The sequence below is a fragment of the Capra hircus genome, chromosome 2, assembly GCF_001704415.2.
Source record: "Capra hircus breed San Clemente chromosome 2, ASM170441v1, whole genome shotgun sequence".
Lineage (NCBI taxonomy): Eukaryota > Metazoa > Chordata > Mammalia > Artiodactyla > Bovidae > Capra > Capra hircus.
The window spans coordinates 14,906,518-14,921,124 of record NC_030809.1 but is presented as its reverse complement, the minus strand read 5'-3'; the positions used below and the strand labels follow the sequence as shown (position 1 = coordinate 14,921,124).

The window sequence follows — 14,607 nt, the reverse complement described above, 5'->3', positions numbered from 1 at the left end:
GAGGTTCATGGGGGCAGGGACATTGTCATCCCCTTCACAGCTGTGTCTTTAGGATCTAGCACGGGACCTGGCACTTAATAGGTGCACAATATATGTTTGTTGAATGCAGAAAGCCCTCCCCAGCCCCGACTTCTCTTGCAAGCTCAGAGCAGTCTTTCACACCAATCCTATTTTCCCTGCTCCCTCTGTCACAGCCCAGGGCTTATAGCGACCCCTCCCTGCCACCCTACTCTGCCTCCGTATTTCCCCTCCACATGGACGCTATGTCTCCCAGGCCTCAGGGCCAGTGCTTCCTTTTTCCCCTCTGCCTCTTGCCCCTCATTTGACTAATTCCCACCTGACTGTCAGTACTAATTAAAATGCCCTCCCTGCTTTCCTTTTAAGTTTTGTTTGTTTTTGGCTTTGCTGTGAGGCTTGTGGGATCTTAGTTTACCAACCAAGGATAGAACCCATATCTCTTGTGATGGAAGCACTGAATCCTAACCACTGGACCACCAGGGAATCCCATCCTTTTACGTTAATACTCTCTCCTGGCTCCTATATATCTGTGGTTCCTCTTGGTCCAGAAGGCAGTCCGCTCTTTGTCTTTTAAGAGTGTCTGTCTCTTTAAGGAGTTCCTCAAGAACTTGGACCAATCTGGTTCATCGTGATGTCTTTGGCACCCAGCCCCAGGCTGGCCTGGTACACAGACATTCAAGAAACATTAAACTGGGTTGGCCTCGTCATTGCTGCGATGGGCACTTTGGGTGATTAGACGGGCCAGACCATTGTCTCCCAGCTGTATGACCCGTGGCAAGCTACGTCCTCTCTTTAAGACTCAGTTTCTATATCCGTAGATGAGTATAACATTCCCAGCGTCTCAGAGTGGTGAGGACTCAGGAGAAGCTTCTAGAGTGTATGTAATGCACCGGCACATAGAAACTGTTGGGTCAGTGGTGGGTCCCTTTCCCGGTATGGTCTTGGGCCTGGGCTTAGCAACTGCCTCTGTGAGCAACCAGCCTCCTCAAGCCCTCTAGGGAATGAAAATGTATATTCACTGGTGGGACCTGGGCCCAGGACCCTTGAGGAGCACCCAGAGCTGAAGGAAGGATATAGGCAGATCAGATCAAGCCCTGAACTGGAAGCCACATCACTGAATTTGAGCCATGGCTCCATAATTTACTGGCTGTGCAACCCAGAGTGAGTCCTCACACCTCTCTGAGCCTCAGTTTCCTGATCTGGAATAGCAGCTAATAACACTCATCAGTCTAAGACTCAAAATAACATGGACAGCCTTTCTGCCTCTGCAGCCACCATGGTGCCTGTGAAAAAGCTTGTGGTGAAGGTGGGCAAGAAAGAAAGAAGCAGGTCCTGAAGTTTCCTCTTGACTGTACCCATTCTGAGAAGATGGACTCATGGATGCTGCCAGTTTTGAGCAGTTTCTTCCAGAGACAAAGTGAATGGAAAAGCTGGGAAGCTTGGGGAAGTGGCAGCGACAATCGAAAGAAGCGAAAGCACGATTACTGCAACTTCCGTGGTGCCTTTTTCTAAAAGGTATTTGAAATATCTCAGCAAAAAATATTTGAAGAAGAATAATCTGCATGATTGGTTGCGTGGAGTTGCTAACAGCAAAGAAAGTTACTAATTGCACTACTTCCAGATTAATCAAGATGAAGAAGAGGAAGAGGAGGATGGAAACTCAGTTATCTTGGGGGGAGGGGCTTTCTTGGTGGCTCAGTGGTAAAGAATCCAGCTTCCAATGCAGGGGGTATGAGTTCAACCCCTGGTCCCAGAAGGTCTCACATGCCTCGGAGCAACTACTGAAGCCCACGCACCGGGAGCCCGTGCTCCAAAAGCAGCCCATGCAACAATGAGAAGTCCACGTGGCAACTGGAGAGTCGCCCCCACGCACCACAACTAGAGAAAAGCCCGCGTGGCCACAAAGACCCAGCACAGCCGTAAATAAATAGACGCAATTTTAAAACCCTCCAAACTCAGTTATCTGGAATATTTTGCATAGGTTCTTGAATAAAACTCAGGAACCAAAATAAATAAATAACATGGACAAAAAGCCAAGTTCTTGGGTAAGTGCTTGATTACCCTCAAAGCAATCTCCTGTCCTTCTCCTAATTCTTCCTGTGATTTGGACGGTGTGTATTCATGAGGCACCTTAGACAGGGCTATGACCATTCTAGGTGGCAAAGAGGAGACTTCCCATCCTAAACGCTTACCTGCAGCCTGGGTTAGGCACTGGGACACTGGAGAACTCTGGACACTCGGGAAGATCCAAGCGCTTATGACCTCACCAGGTGCGCCAATGTGTAAGTGATGTCAGCCCCCCAGGAGGGTTCTGTAGAGTCCTCCTCCAAATGGAGATCTGTGCAGTTTTGGGGGACAGAGGTACACGCCTCTCCCCCTCCCACCCACATCCCCATTCATGCACTCATTCTTCCACTGCTGTATTTCCAGAATGTTGCACAGAGCCTGGGACATAAGTCTCAATAAATAAATATTAGAAGAACAAGTTTTTACATGCAACACACCCTTATTGATTGTCTACTGCTCTTAGCCCTGTGCTAAGAGATCGTGTATAGATGGTGCACATAAAGGTACTGGCCCTGACAGCTCTCTCCCAAGATCACCCAGGGGGCCTCTAAATGCTCCCAGCTCTTCCCACCCCAGACCCAGCTTCCACTGGTTGCCACGCTTCAGGCATCAGGACTTTCCCCAGAACTGAAGTAATGCCCCAGCACCCCACACATCATGGAACCCTCGAAGGCAGCATGCCCGCAGCCACAATTCTTCAAATCCTGTCTTTCGTGCCCGGTCCATCCTCCAGCCACGCTTCCCGGTCGTCTCAAATCCTCAAACACAGCCATCTCCCCACTCCCAATGCCTTACATCTACCTGGGGTTATACCCGACGAGGGCAGCAGGTGGCGCTGAGGCTCCCTTTTCCCCTTCGCTGGACTGGACTCCGGACCGAACAGGACCCTGTCCCTCCCTCCTCTTGTCCCCAGCAGGGACAGGTGTGGACTCTGTGACCTCTAACTGACCCCTCTCCTTCCTGCTGGCTCCTGCGATGAGGCCTGAGGAGACTCCAGTTGCTCCTGCAGGCCCCGGGTTGTCTTTTCCTGCCTGGTGGGTTGAGGAGGGTCCCTAAGGGGCCAAGCTGCAGCTGGTGGGGCGGGGCTGGGCGGGGTTGGGCTGAAAGCAGCTGCCAGGGAGAAAGAAAGAGAAAGAAGAAGGGAGAGAGAGGGAAAAAGGAGAGAGAAGAGGGAAAGGAGAGGAAGGGCGAAGCGCTCTGGTTCCCGGCTCCTATCCCAAACAGGTGGAGATCTCAGCTGAGGCTCACCCCAGGATAAGGTACGTGGTTGAGGAAACAGAGGGGCGGGGGTGTCAGCCAGCCAAGCAGAGCAGGCCTGGGGGTACTGAGGGGGCTAGTGCTCAGCCAGAACCCTTGAGCTCCCTCCCATCTTGGCCCTTCCAAGGTGACCAAATAGAGACTTGGGGCCAGTACAGGGAGTCGAGGGGTGGGCATTAGGAGATGCGGGCTCTATTGCTGCTCTGACTTGCTCTGTGAATCTGCACCCAGCTCTTCTCCTCTCTGAACCTCAGGTTCAGAGAGACACAGGCAGGGGGGATCCTGAATGTGTTGTGGGATAACTTTGCAAGGTGTCCCCTTTGCAAAAAGAATTAGGTCTTCCAGGGGCTTCTGAGACCAGAAGGCTTTTAAGACCCAAATGGATGCCCCCTCATGGTGGGATTTCAAACAATGGAGGAGGGGGCTTATTGAGAGAGAAGGGTGGTCCCTCCCTGTCAGGGGCCCTAAGGCCCTGGTCTGTTCGCTGCTCAACCTTGTTTCTCTGACTGGCACTCAGCGTGAAGAGTGACACAGGGTGGGGGGTGGGGGGCTTCCGCAGGAGTCTGGCGCTCCAGAGATGCTCTCATTATTAGGGAGAGGGTGGTGGGTGCAGCGTGAGGGCGTTTCTCTGCCACTCCAAGATCAGAAGAGTGGATGAGACCAAGGATGTGTGGGCCGAGGCAGGGACAGTGGTAGGCATATGGATGTCCCCAGGGTGATGACGGAGGGGTACTCAAGCCCTTTCTGAACTGTGGCTGCACTTTATAGAGTCATTAGCTCCTTCACTAGATTCAACAGGGGCCTGAAGGGCAGGGGTAGGGGGGCTGCTGGAACAACTCCTCCCTCATCCCTGCTCTTGAGAAGAGATTGTTCCAGATTGTTCTCTCACTGGGAAGAAGCTGGCACAGGCAAGTTCTACGATCTCAGGGATCCCAAGCAGGGAGACAGTCCAGTCAGGCACAGGATGGGGAGTCAGATGGGCCTGTGTTCCCATCCTGCCTCTGCTGTGGATCCTTGGGCAAGTCCAAGCTGCTGGCTCCTCCTGTGCAAAATGGGGATAGCAGAGCAGGCCCTGACGGGGTGGCAGGCCCCCGCGTGCATCTGGCACCTCGGGCATGCTCACTGTGGAGAGAAAAACAGAGGCGCAAGAAGGGGAAGGACTGGCCTGGGGTCTCAGGCCCTGGCCCTCACCCTCTCTCTTCCCAGCCCCAGGGTAAACACTGAGCACCCTAGCGCCTACTGAGCACACTATGGAGTCACCCCCATCCCTACTGGGATTGCTCTCCGCTGCTCCCTCCTGCCCCAGTCTGTAAAGCCTGCTTGTTCTGGGGCAGGGGCAGAGAGGGTGGGGACCCCCCAGGCGAGGGGGCGCAGAGGAGAGTCTCGTGGCACTCGCCCTTCCTTTCTCCCCCCTCCCCCGCCCCCGACAAAGGGCAGCGGTGGCGGCCGGGTCAGGGCTGCGCGCGGCGGGCACAGGCGCTGCGAGGCCAGGGCTCACTCAGCACGGCGGGGCGCCGGGAGCCCGGCTCGGGCACAGGCGAGAGTCTGGGAGCGCCAGCGGGCGCAGCCTGCAGGCCGGGTCGCGGGCCCTCGGGGTGGGGGCGGCTGGGGGGCGCCCTCCGGCCCTCACCCCGCCCCCGCGCCTCTCCCCGCAGCGGGGGCGCCCCGCCCCGCCGGGCGCCCGACGTGGACGCGGTCGCCGCCGCCGCCGCCGTGCGGGAGTCGCTGTCCGAGGAGCCGACATGCAGGCGGCGCGGGGCGGCGCGGGGCGGCCGGGCCGGGCGGGCCGCGGGCCGGAGCGCCAGCGCGAGCGGCCGCCGGGCGCCGGAGCCGCGTCCCCCTGCGCCGCCCCGGGCCGGCCGGCCGGAGCCGCCGCCATGCACCCCGGGCCGCCCCGCGCCGCGCTCCGCCTGTGGCTGGGCTGCGTCTGCCTCGCGCTGGTGCAGGCGGGTAAGGGGGCCCTGGGCGGGGGCACGGGTGGGCGTCCTCCGGTCCCTTCTGGGCTCCCTGGGGACCCCGTCTCTGGCCCGCTCACTGATGCCCCTTTGCCACACCTCCAGCCCCTTTCCTGCCTACTTGACCCCCGACCCCACCTCCAGCTCTCAAACCCCCTCCCGCCCCCCCTGGCCCTGGGATCTAGGGTCTTGGGATCCCCAGCCCCCTCCTCTGTTGCCCTGACCCTAGGCCTTTCCTTCAGGAGCCCTGGCTCCTTTTTCTGGCCCAGGGAGCAGCTGAGGACACAGTCCCCGCACCTCAGGCCTCTCTCCCTGTCCCCAAAGCCTTGCAGGCCAACTCTGCAGGTCCAGGTGGCCTGGGTCCTGTGGGGGAGAGGATTGGCACCCGAGGGCACCGCATGGGGGGGTGTGTGGTGGACCCCGAGCCTGGAGGCCGGCTGCCCCCTGGGGCCTGGCCTCCCTGGCACTCTGCCTCTCCTGATGCCCTGTGCCAGTCCCTTCTGGCTGCTGCCGCCTTGCTAGTCTCCGTTCCTGGCCCCTCTCCCTGGCCCAGTGCTGTCTTCCTGCTTCTGTCCTGCGTCTGTCCCTCGTCCCCCCTTGCCTCTTCTCGGGTGCAGTGGCTGCTGCCTCTGTCTGTGTATCTCTGTCTCTCTTGGACTCCACATCTGGCTTTGTGTCCCCAGGCCCCAGGCCTATGAGGCGAGGGGGGCGGCTCTAGGCTTAGGTCTTCTTCCCCTTTCAGCGCCTGCCCCTGGGGGACACAGAAGCTTCAGTGACTCTGCTGCCCCTCTCTTGGGAGGTCCTTGCTTCTCTAACCCTCACCATCCCCGTCACTCTCATCTCCTCTGATCCCCTTTGTTCTGTCCCCACTTCCAGAAGGCCCTACCCTGTTCCCTTGACTCTGCTGTAGGGGCCCTGCTCTCAGTGACCCCATCTTCCTCTGCTGCCTCCCCACCTGCCTCCTGGGGTTGGCAGGGTCTGGAGAAGGCCCTTCCCCAGGCTTCTCCTGCCTGGCCCTCCACAATCCTGGGGCTTCCTCTCTCAAGCCTCAGTCCCATCCCAGGACTCGCCCAGCTAGACTCTTCTCGACCTCTGGGTCTTTCTCCTTCCCTCAAGGTCACTCACTTGACAGTGCCATTTTGTAGCAAGAACCCTGGACTGGGAGGCCTTCTGACCGCTTTCACCAGACTCACCTTCAGCTCCTACAACCCCGGCCACCTATGTCTCCTCCGTGCTTGTCCTCCACCCCACTCCCCACCTCCCACTGACCCTCCATGAGCCCTGGCCCTGGCCCAGGCTCATCAATTTTAGTTGGACTCCAGTGGGGCCAGTTGTGGTCAGCACGGGCCCCTGCCCTGGATCCAAGGAGCCTGGGGCTTCTCAGGCTTGGCTCTTCAACCCCTAAGAAACTGAGACCATCCCTGGGAGCCAGTCCCACCGGAGGCCTGGATTTCTTCCTGTCACTGCATAGCCACCTCAGGTTCCCCTTTCATGCTTATGAGACAGTGGATCTGCGCCTCACATCAGAGGTGCTCAGACTCAGGTGCCTCCCCACCCCCAGACAGCCCCTCGGCCCCAGTGAACGTCACTGTCAGGCACCTCAAGGCCAACTCTGCGGTGGTAAGCTGGGATGTCTTGGAGGACGAGGTTGTCATCGGATTTGCCATCTCTCAGCAGGTAACCCTCAAGGGTCCCTGGGAGGGAAGAACACATCCAGGTACAAGTGATGGGTGGGAGGGGAGGGAAGCAGAAAGACAGAGGAACAAGGAGCAAGAGAGACGGGCAGAAAGCTGCACAGGGGGCTGGGAAAGGAGGCCCCAGAAGGGAAACCTATGGTTGGAACCTGGGAATTAGGGGCAGGATTTTGATCATAAACAGACATCAGTTTAGGACCTGCTTCCAGTCCATGGGGTCGCAAAGGTCGGACACGACTGAGCCGCTAACACACCAGTTTTCTTGGGTTTCCCTCATGGCCAAGTGGCAAACAATCCGCCTGCCAGTGCAGGCAACGCGGGTTCCATCCCTGCGTTGGGAGACCCCCTGGAGAAGGACATGGCAGCCCACTCCAGCATTCTTATCTGGGAAATCCCACGGGCAGAGGAGCCTGGCGGGCCACAGTCCATGGGGTCACAAAGAGCCGGGCATGATTTAGTGACCAAACAAAATCACCACCACCACCAGTTCTCTCAAGATATATGTCCTTGGGCAGCTTCTGAAACCTCTCTGAGCCTATCTTCTGCCCAGTAAAATGGAGAGGTGGATACCTACCTGCAGAGGTGATGGGATGCTTGAGTCAGATTGTGGCTGTGGGGGCTTTAGCCCGGTAGCCAGGGTGAGGCCTCATCACTGCTGGAGAGGTGGGCAGATGTGGCATGGGGGCCTGGGCACTGAAACCCGGGCCCCGGCTTTGGTCTTGGCAGAAGAAGGATGTGCGGATGCTGCGCTTCATCCAGGAGGTGAACACCACCACCCGCTCGTGCGCGCTCTGGGACCTGGAGGAGGACACGGAGTACATCGTGCATGTGCAGGCCATATCCATCCAGGGTCAGAGTCCGGCCAGCGAGCCCGTGCTCTTCAAGACGCCACGTGAGGCTGAGAAGATGGCCTCGAAGAACAAAGGCAGGCCCGGGCCACCGTCAGCACGGGACGGGGTGTGGGGAGGGGTGGTCCGGGCTGGGGTGGTGCGTGGCTGACAGACAGCACAAAACCAGCCCCCCATCCCTCCCCAGGACCCTGCCACCTAGTCAGGCAGCCCCCTGAGAGAGGGAGGTCCTCTCTGGTCCCCCAAACAATGGGACACAAACTTGCAGCTTTAAGTCCAGTTACTGCCCCCTAAGGAGCCATCAGTATGTTCTCAAATCTCTTTGGGGGCACAAGTAGAAATAAACCCTGATGCTGGGAGAGCTTGAAGGCAGGAGGAGAGGGGACAACAGAGGATGAGGTGGTTGGATGGCATCACCGACTCAATGGCATGAGTTTGAGTAAACTCTGGGGAGTTGGTGATGGACAGGGAGGCCTGGCGTGCTGCAGTCCATGGGGTCGCAAAGAGTCGGACACGACCGAGCAACTGAACTGAGAAATAGCACTTGATATTGGGGCTTGGCCCTAGATGGGTGGCTGTTGGAGGGACAGGGAGCCCCAGACCTAGTGTCTCTCTCCATACAGATGAGGTGACCATGAAGGAGATGGGGAGGAGCCAACAGCTGCGGACAGGCGAGGTGCTGATCATCGTCGTGGTCCTGTTCATGTGGGCTGGTGAGTCGGCCTGAGCTCCCCTTTACTTCACCTGGTGGGGGGGCGGGAAATGGGGAACCCTGACCAGATCCTTTTCTCATGAAGGACGAGGGGCTTAGAGACAGTGAGAGAGGAGGATTTAGGAACCTAAGTTCTGCTCTGGTGGGCCAGATCTGATCCTTTCTGTAACTCACCCCTCACCAAAAAAAAAAAAAAGCAATTCAGTAGCTGCCTGGGTGGGGTTGGCCAAAAGGTTCATTTGGTTTTTTTCGATGACGTCGTATAAAAAACCCCAAACGAACATTTTGGCCAATGCAATAGGATTCTGTGAGAGCTTGCCCTGCCCCCCGCTCAAAGCAGCCATGGCTGCAGCAGCCTCTCTGTCCGAGCAGCTCAGGGTTGGGCCACCCTCTTATCCCACTCATCTGTCTAGACACAGCTCTGAGACCGCCTGCATGAAGCCTCCCAATCCGTGCATTAGAATGTTTCTCCTGCCTCCATGCTCCCAGGGCACACTGTGTGCTCCTCTCTGAATGTAGCTCTTCCTAGTTAAGTTAGTTGGGCTCCTCCCTCCCTCTTTTCCCACTTGTCTGTGAGCTCCCTGAGGATAGAGACTATGGTCTCTGTCCTCAACCCAACCAGAATTTACTGAACAGCTACTCCATTCCAGAGGGAAGTGCTACAGCTTGGATTAAGAAGAGCCAGGTGCTTGTAAGGATCTCAGCCTGGGAGATGCCAGGCCCATATTTAACTATAATTCGACGTGATGAGTGCTGTCAGAGCACCATGCATGGGAGCAGAGGACAGGGGCTTCATTCTGGGGCTTGGAGTAGAAATCAAGAAAAACCCAGAGAGGGGGTGAATGGGGATTGTGTTTTGAAGGATGAGTAGGAGTTCCCCAAGCAGCCAAAAAAGGAAGGGTGTTCTGGGCATAGTGTTTGTAAGAAATGAATTAGGCTTAGTCTGGCTCAGTGCAGCTGTGACCCTAGAGAGAAGGTAGAGAATGAGGAGGGAAGGATGGTGAGGCTGTCAAGTGGACTGAAGTCTTTTTGAAGGAATTAAACACCATGTCAAAGTTATATTAACATCCATGGTTGAGAGGGTATCCATGGTTGTTGAGGCATATGGAAAAATATGTTCTATAGATGCAAAGGAAAGCAGACGCTTGAAAGAGAAAGGAAAAACAAAGGATTGTACAAAAGGGGAGCTTTGCTTATGTGGCATGCTATTAGACTTGGCACAGATAGTATTCACATAATTGAAACAATATAAAATAGTGAATTAACCCCAAATTGTGGTGTAATTCTGCTAGAATGATGGGGAAGGAAGTTGAGGGGCTTGTTGGGCTTTGTCTCCCATGGAGGGGACATCAACAGATAATCTATAAAACAGATCAAGAAGTAGCTCTCTATTAAAGAGTTCCCTGGTGGCCTAATGGTTAGGATTCTGGGCTTTCACTACTGTGACCTGGGTTCAGTCCCTGGTCAGGGAACTAAGATCCCGCAAGCCATGCAGCATGGCCAAAGAAAAAAAGCAAAAGCACTGTCAGTCAAGTACCGAGGTGAAAACGGGGAAGGCCTCTATGGGAGTTGGAGGTGGTTGCGTTAATATTACACTAATGGCCTTTCAAAAAATATATATATATTAGTTTAACAGTGTTAAACATTTAGGAGAGTACAGGCCCTGGAGTGCACACCCCAGCTGCACCCTGTGACGGTGAGTGAGTTATCTGAGCTCTGCCTCAGTTCCTCCTTGGTAACCTGGGGAGGCTAATAACTGGTGCCCCCTGAGAGCTGTGAGGGTTCAGCGAGGTGGACTGTCAGGCCCTGGCACGTGCTAGATGGATGCTCTCGTTGCTCTTTGCTCTAAAGGAAAAGGAAGCCCTCTGAGATCTAGAAAAGGGAAGGGAGGAGACAGGGTCAGAAGGGAAGGCCAGTGAGGTGAAGGGGTTTCAGGGTTACAGACAGGTGGACATGGGAGCCAGAGGCAGCCTCCTGCATCAGAGCGGGTAAGAGGCCACCTGGAGCCTAGACCCGCAAGAGCTCAGCCGGGTCTAGCGGGAATGAAGCAGAGGGGTGGGGACCAGGGCTCTGGGCTCTGACTCCTCCCCCTTGTCCCTGCAGGCGTCATCGCCCTCTTCTGCCGCCAGTATGACATCATCAAGGACAACGAACCTAACAACAACAAGGAAAAAACCAAGAGTGCATCAGAAACCAGCACACCAGAGCACCAAGGCGGGGGGCTTCTCCGTAGCAAGGTGAGGGTGAGATCGGAACCCTGGGGCTGGCTCCCTGGTAGTCCCTGGACTACCGAGGGGTCAGCTCGGGGCCTGGCGTGGCTGCCGTGGGACAGATTTTGGCCGCTGCCTGTGTGACACAGGGCACGCTGCAGATTGATTTTGGACCCTCTCCTTTTGCAGGGTGCCAGGGGCCAGGAGGGGTTTAACCAGAGTGCAGCAAATGGGGGGGGCAGAGTTCCTGGTTGACGTGGGATGACAAGAGTCGGGGTTCTGGGCTCCTTCCGCTCCTGCTCTGCTGTGTGACCTTGGGCAGGTGCTTCATGAACTCTTTGTACCTTCATTTCCTCTCCTGTAAAACAGATATGAAAACAAAACCTTTCAGTGCTTGCTCTGGGCAGCTCAGAAGGAAGACGTAGAGAATGGGAGAGAATCTCATGGTTCTGACGATGGTTGTCCAACAAACATCTGGTCCTCTCCATATTTCCTCCCCTCTCCGTCTCCTTACACCCTCTGGCTTCCTGTCCTCTCTCTCGGCTTCTATCTGACGCTTTCCTGAAGCCTCTTATTAGCCCCCATCTCCAGAAGCACCTCAGCAATGTCAGTGGCTGAGACTGTGCTCAAGAGGCAGATCTGCAGGAGGCGAGAGGACCGGCCGGCGGGGCGGCTCTGCTGGGGCCCAGGACCCCGTCCTGGCCATTCAGCTCAGCGAGGCTGGAGGCTGGGCGTGAGAAGACAGAGAGACCAGGCACCCAGGCGGGGCTCCTGCTGTCTTCCACCTGAGACAAGAGCCTGGCTTTTAGGCTGCAGCCCTGCTGCTCCCTTCCTTCTGGCATCTTCTCCCTGTTTCCAAACCTTGCAAGAAGTCTATTCAATTCAGCCCTGGCCGCTTCTCTCATTTCTTCCCTCCCAGTTTCCAAACAAGCCCTCAGTGAACATCATCGAAGTGTGACTGCCTGTCTGCAGGAAGAAGGATTTGATTTTTCTTCTCTGCTGGTCCCTGGGTCCGTGGGCTCAGGGAGAGAGGGGACTGCCGAGGCTGGAGACAGGGAGGCCCCGCTAGTTGCAGTCTCCCTCTGTACTCCCATCCTGGTCTTGTGACGAAGGCTAAACTACAGACCCCAATTCTGCAAAAAATAAAACAAGCCACAAACTAAAAGGCCTGGCCCCATTCTGGAAAAGGCAAAGCTGCATGAGACACAGCCTTCTTTCTGCCTCTTCACCTCTCCTGGACTGGCCTCCTCTCTGAGAAAATGCACAAAGCTCCTGGGAGCTGACACGCACCTGGACTGACAGAAGCTGTGTCTTTCAGGGAAGCTGTGGGGCTGCCTGCCGGGCAGAGTCCTGGCTGCCATCAAGCCTTCGCTGGATCCAGCCATCAAGGACTTGTTTGTGGTGCGATGCACAACCTTGTGAGTGTGTAAGATGTTTTCTGTTCTGTCTCTTTTGGAAACCACAATTGAAGGGCTTTACTCCAGAGGGCAGAGGGATTTTCCGACTTGTGGCCTGTATCCTCTACCTTCTTTGACCCTTGTTTTTGACTGTAAGATCATCAGTCTGGGGTCTGAAGAAGACAGAATGGGAAAGAAACCTTTGAAGGTACGGGCTCCATTTCTTTAGAAAAAAAATCTCTTGGAGTTGCAACAGTGCTGGCTTGCACAACTGAAAAGATACGTCCACATGGAATACCCTGGGGGCTGCTCATCACCCCCTCTGGGTTGGACTCTGCTGGAAGGCAGGCCCAAGCCATTCACCATGGACAGTCAGCAGTCCCAGCCTCTGGGGTCTCCATATCTTGCCATCTCATCCAGGGTTCTGCGAAAGCTCCCCGGAGTCCTCATGTCCTTCCCTAGAGCCTGAGTGGTGTGAGGTGACGGGTCCCTCCCTCCACTGCCTCTTTCTGGTTTAAAACACAAATGGTGCTTGCTAAGGGAGGGCAGAGCCTTCCCTGGGACTGACAAGTTACGGCTGTGGAGTGCCTGCGTGGGAAGAGACGGACCTCTGCGTCTTCCATCGGTGACTGAGGACGAGCGTATGGGAGATCGCGCCTGGCACAAGCCTGGCACAAGCCTGGCACACCATAGGCGCCCAGTGCATACCTGTTGAACTGAACGATAAGAGCAATGGCCCCCAAGCCAGAGAGCTGAAAGCCATTACCCCTGACCGCCCCTTCCTTCCGGTCTACAAGAGCTCTCATGGCTGGGGCAGCCGCCACTCTGCTTTGCCCGAGTGTGGAGCACAGGGAGGGAGGAGACACAGGGTAAAAGGCAGATGTCGGCAACACTAAGGGCTTCCTCATGGGAGGGCATGAGGCTCCACTCATTGTCTTGTGACTTCCATCCCTGCTGAATGGGGCTGCAAGGCCAAGGCTCCTTAGGGCAGAGGTCCTTACCTCTGATCCAGTTAGAGCAATAACCACTTTTTAAATGTAAAATAAAAAGACAAATGAAAAGGCACATCCTTGTCTTCTGGTAAATGCCCAAATGTTGCCCTCTTTTTCTGGCAGTTGGCAGCAAGTCAGGATGTGTGGAGGAGGGAGGCAGTTCTCTCTCCGTTTTGGCCTGCAGCTTCTTTAGGGACAAGCCTGCCAGCCAAGCTGGAGTTGGAAGGGAAATCTCGAACAGATGGGGGTGCACGTGTAGGAGGAGAAAATAGCTGCTCTATCCTATGACTGAGCCCCTCCTCCCCCCTCCACCCCAACCGAGGTTGGGCTGCCTCATCACATAGGTATGCAGGCTGGAGCTCAGTTTTTAAAACAAAGGGTTTTCCCCTCTGGATGGGGTTGGTGCTTTCCCTGGCCAAAGGAATGCACACAGCCCCGCTTCTCCCAGCATGAGGGGGAAGTCAGGAAGAACTGCAGGAGCTGCTGGCTGCTGCAGCTCAGAATTCACAGCATGCTGTTAAGGCTGTTAAAGGAACATCATTCTGATCCCACAGCAGGCTGGAAGGTAGAGTAATGATGCCATTAGCCAATGAGCAGACCAGTAAATGGGGGCACCTTGAACATTTCTGTCTAGAGCGGGGAGGAGCTTAGAAAACGTCAGGTGAGTGGGACTTAGAGTAGGCTATTCTGGAAGGTTTTGAGAGCAGAGGGAAGTAGGTCTTGGGAGTCTGGGTAAGAAACTGGAAAATTGATTAGCACACAGAACTCCAAGCCAGACCTCAGAGAGGTACTTCCCAGGCCCTCTGAGCCTGTCCAGCACCAGAGGATGGAGAATCTCCAGGTTGGCATCCAGTATAGACAGCTATCCGTGGCGTCCTGGGAGTGCCACTTGCCGTCTTCACCTTGTTAGTGCCAGCACATCATCTTAGGGCTTGAGGGGAGTGGCGCAAACCACACTCCTTACTAAATTCCATTCCCTGTAATCATCTCCCTAAACTCCCAAGTTCCCCAACGATTGAGCTGGTCTTCAGTTAACTGGAGTTGCGTGGTGGACTCGACCGCTGTGACCTTTCTTTCTTCAGCTATCCCCTTTCTTCAGCCCTCACTTGGCTCTACAGATTCCCCACAGCTTGGGAAGGGCCCAGGCAAGTTGCCTGAGACCGGGACCCCTGCCCTGCAAGACCACAGGCCTGTGGGAGGACCGCTGGACTGAGGCCGAGACCTTCAGGCCAGTTACTTCTCTGAGGGGGTCCTGGTCTCCTCTGTCAGAAACAGAAGGGTAAGAACAGAGGATTCCCAGACCTCACCCCCGCTAGAGTGGGAGCCAAAGCGCTTCCCTCTGAGAACAGGGAGGGGACCCCAGGGTCTGAGGAGAGGAAGGAGGACTGGTGAATTTCCATGGGGCAGGAGTCTTTCCTTTCTCCAGTCCAGTCCCCTCAACCCCAGCTTTTCAGTGT

General features: G+C 55.9%; 1 protein-coding gene and 1 pseudogene across 4 annotated transcripts; both read left to right on the top strand.

The window, feature by feature from the left end:
• LOC102170100 lies at positions 504-1,766 on the top strand (annotated as a pseudogene).
• On the top strand, positions 5,159-13,223 carry FNDC5 (fibronectin type III domain containing 5). 4 transcript variants are annotated; one of them, XM_018058037.1, is made up of 6 exons: positions 5,159-5,292; positions 6,859-6,974; positions 7,718-7,916; positions 8,463-8,552; positions 10,655-10,788; positions 12,080-13,223. In XM_018058037.1, the coding sequence occupies exons 1-6, from the start codon at positions 5,220-5,222 to the stop codon at positions 12,293-12,295; spliced, it is 828 nt and encodes a 275-aa protein (XP_017913526.1). In that variant the 5' UTR covers positions 5,159-5,219; the 3' UTR covers positions 12,296-13,223. The 4 variants fall into 4 exon arrangements, with proteins under 4 accessions (XP_017913526.1, XP_017913539.1, XP_017913542.1 ...); XM_018058050.1 differs by having other exon boundaries at positions 11,681-13,223; XM_018058053.1 differs by having other exon boundaries at positions 11,131-13,223.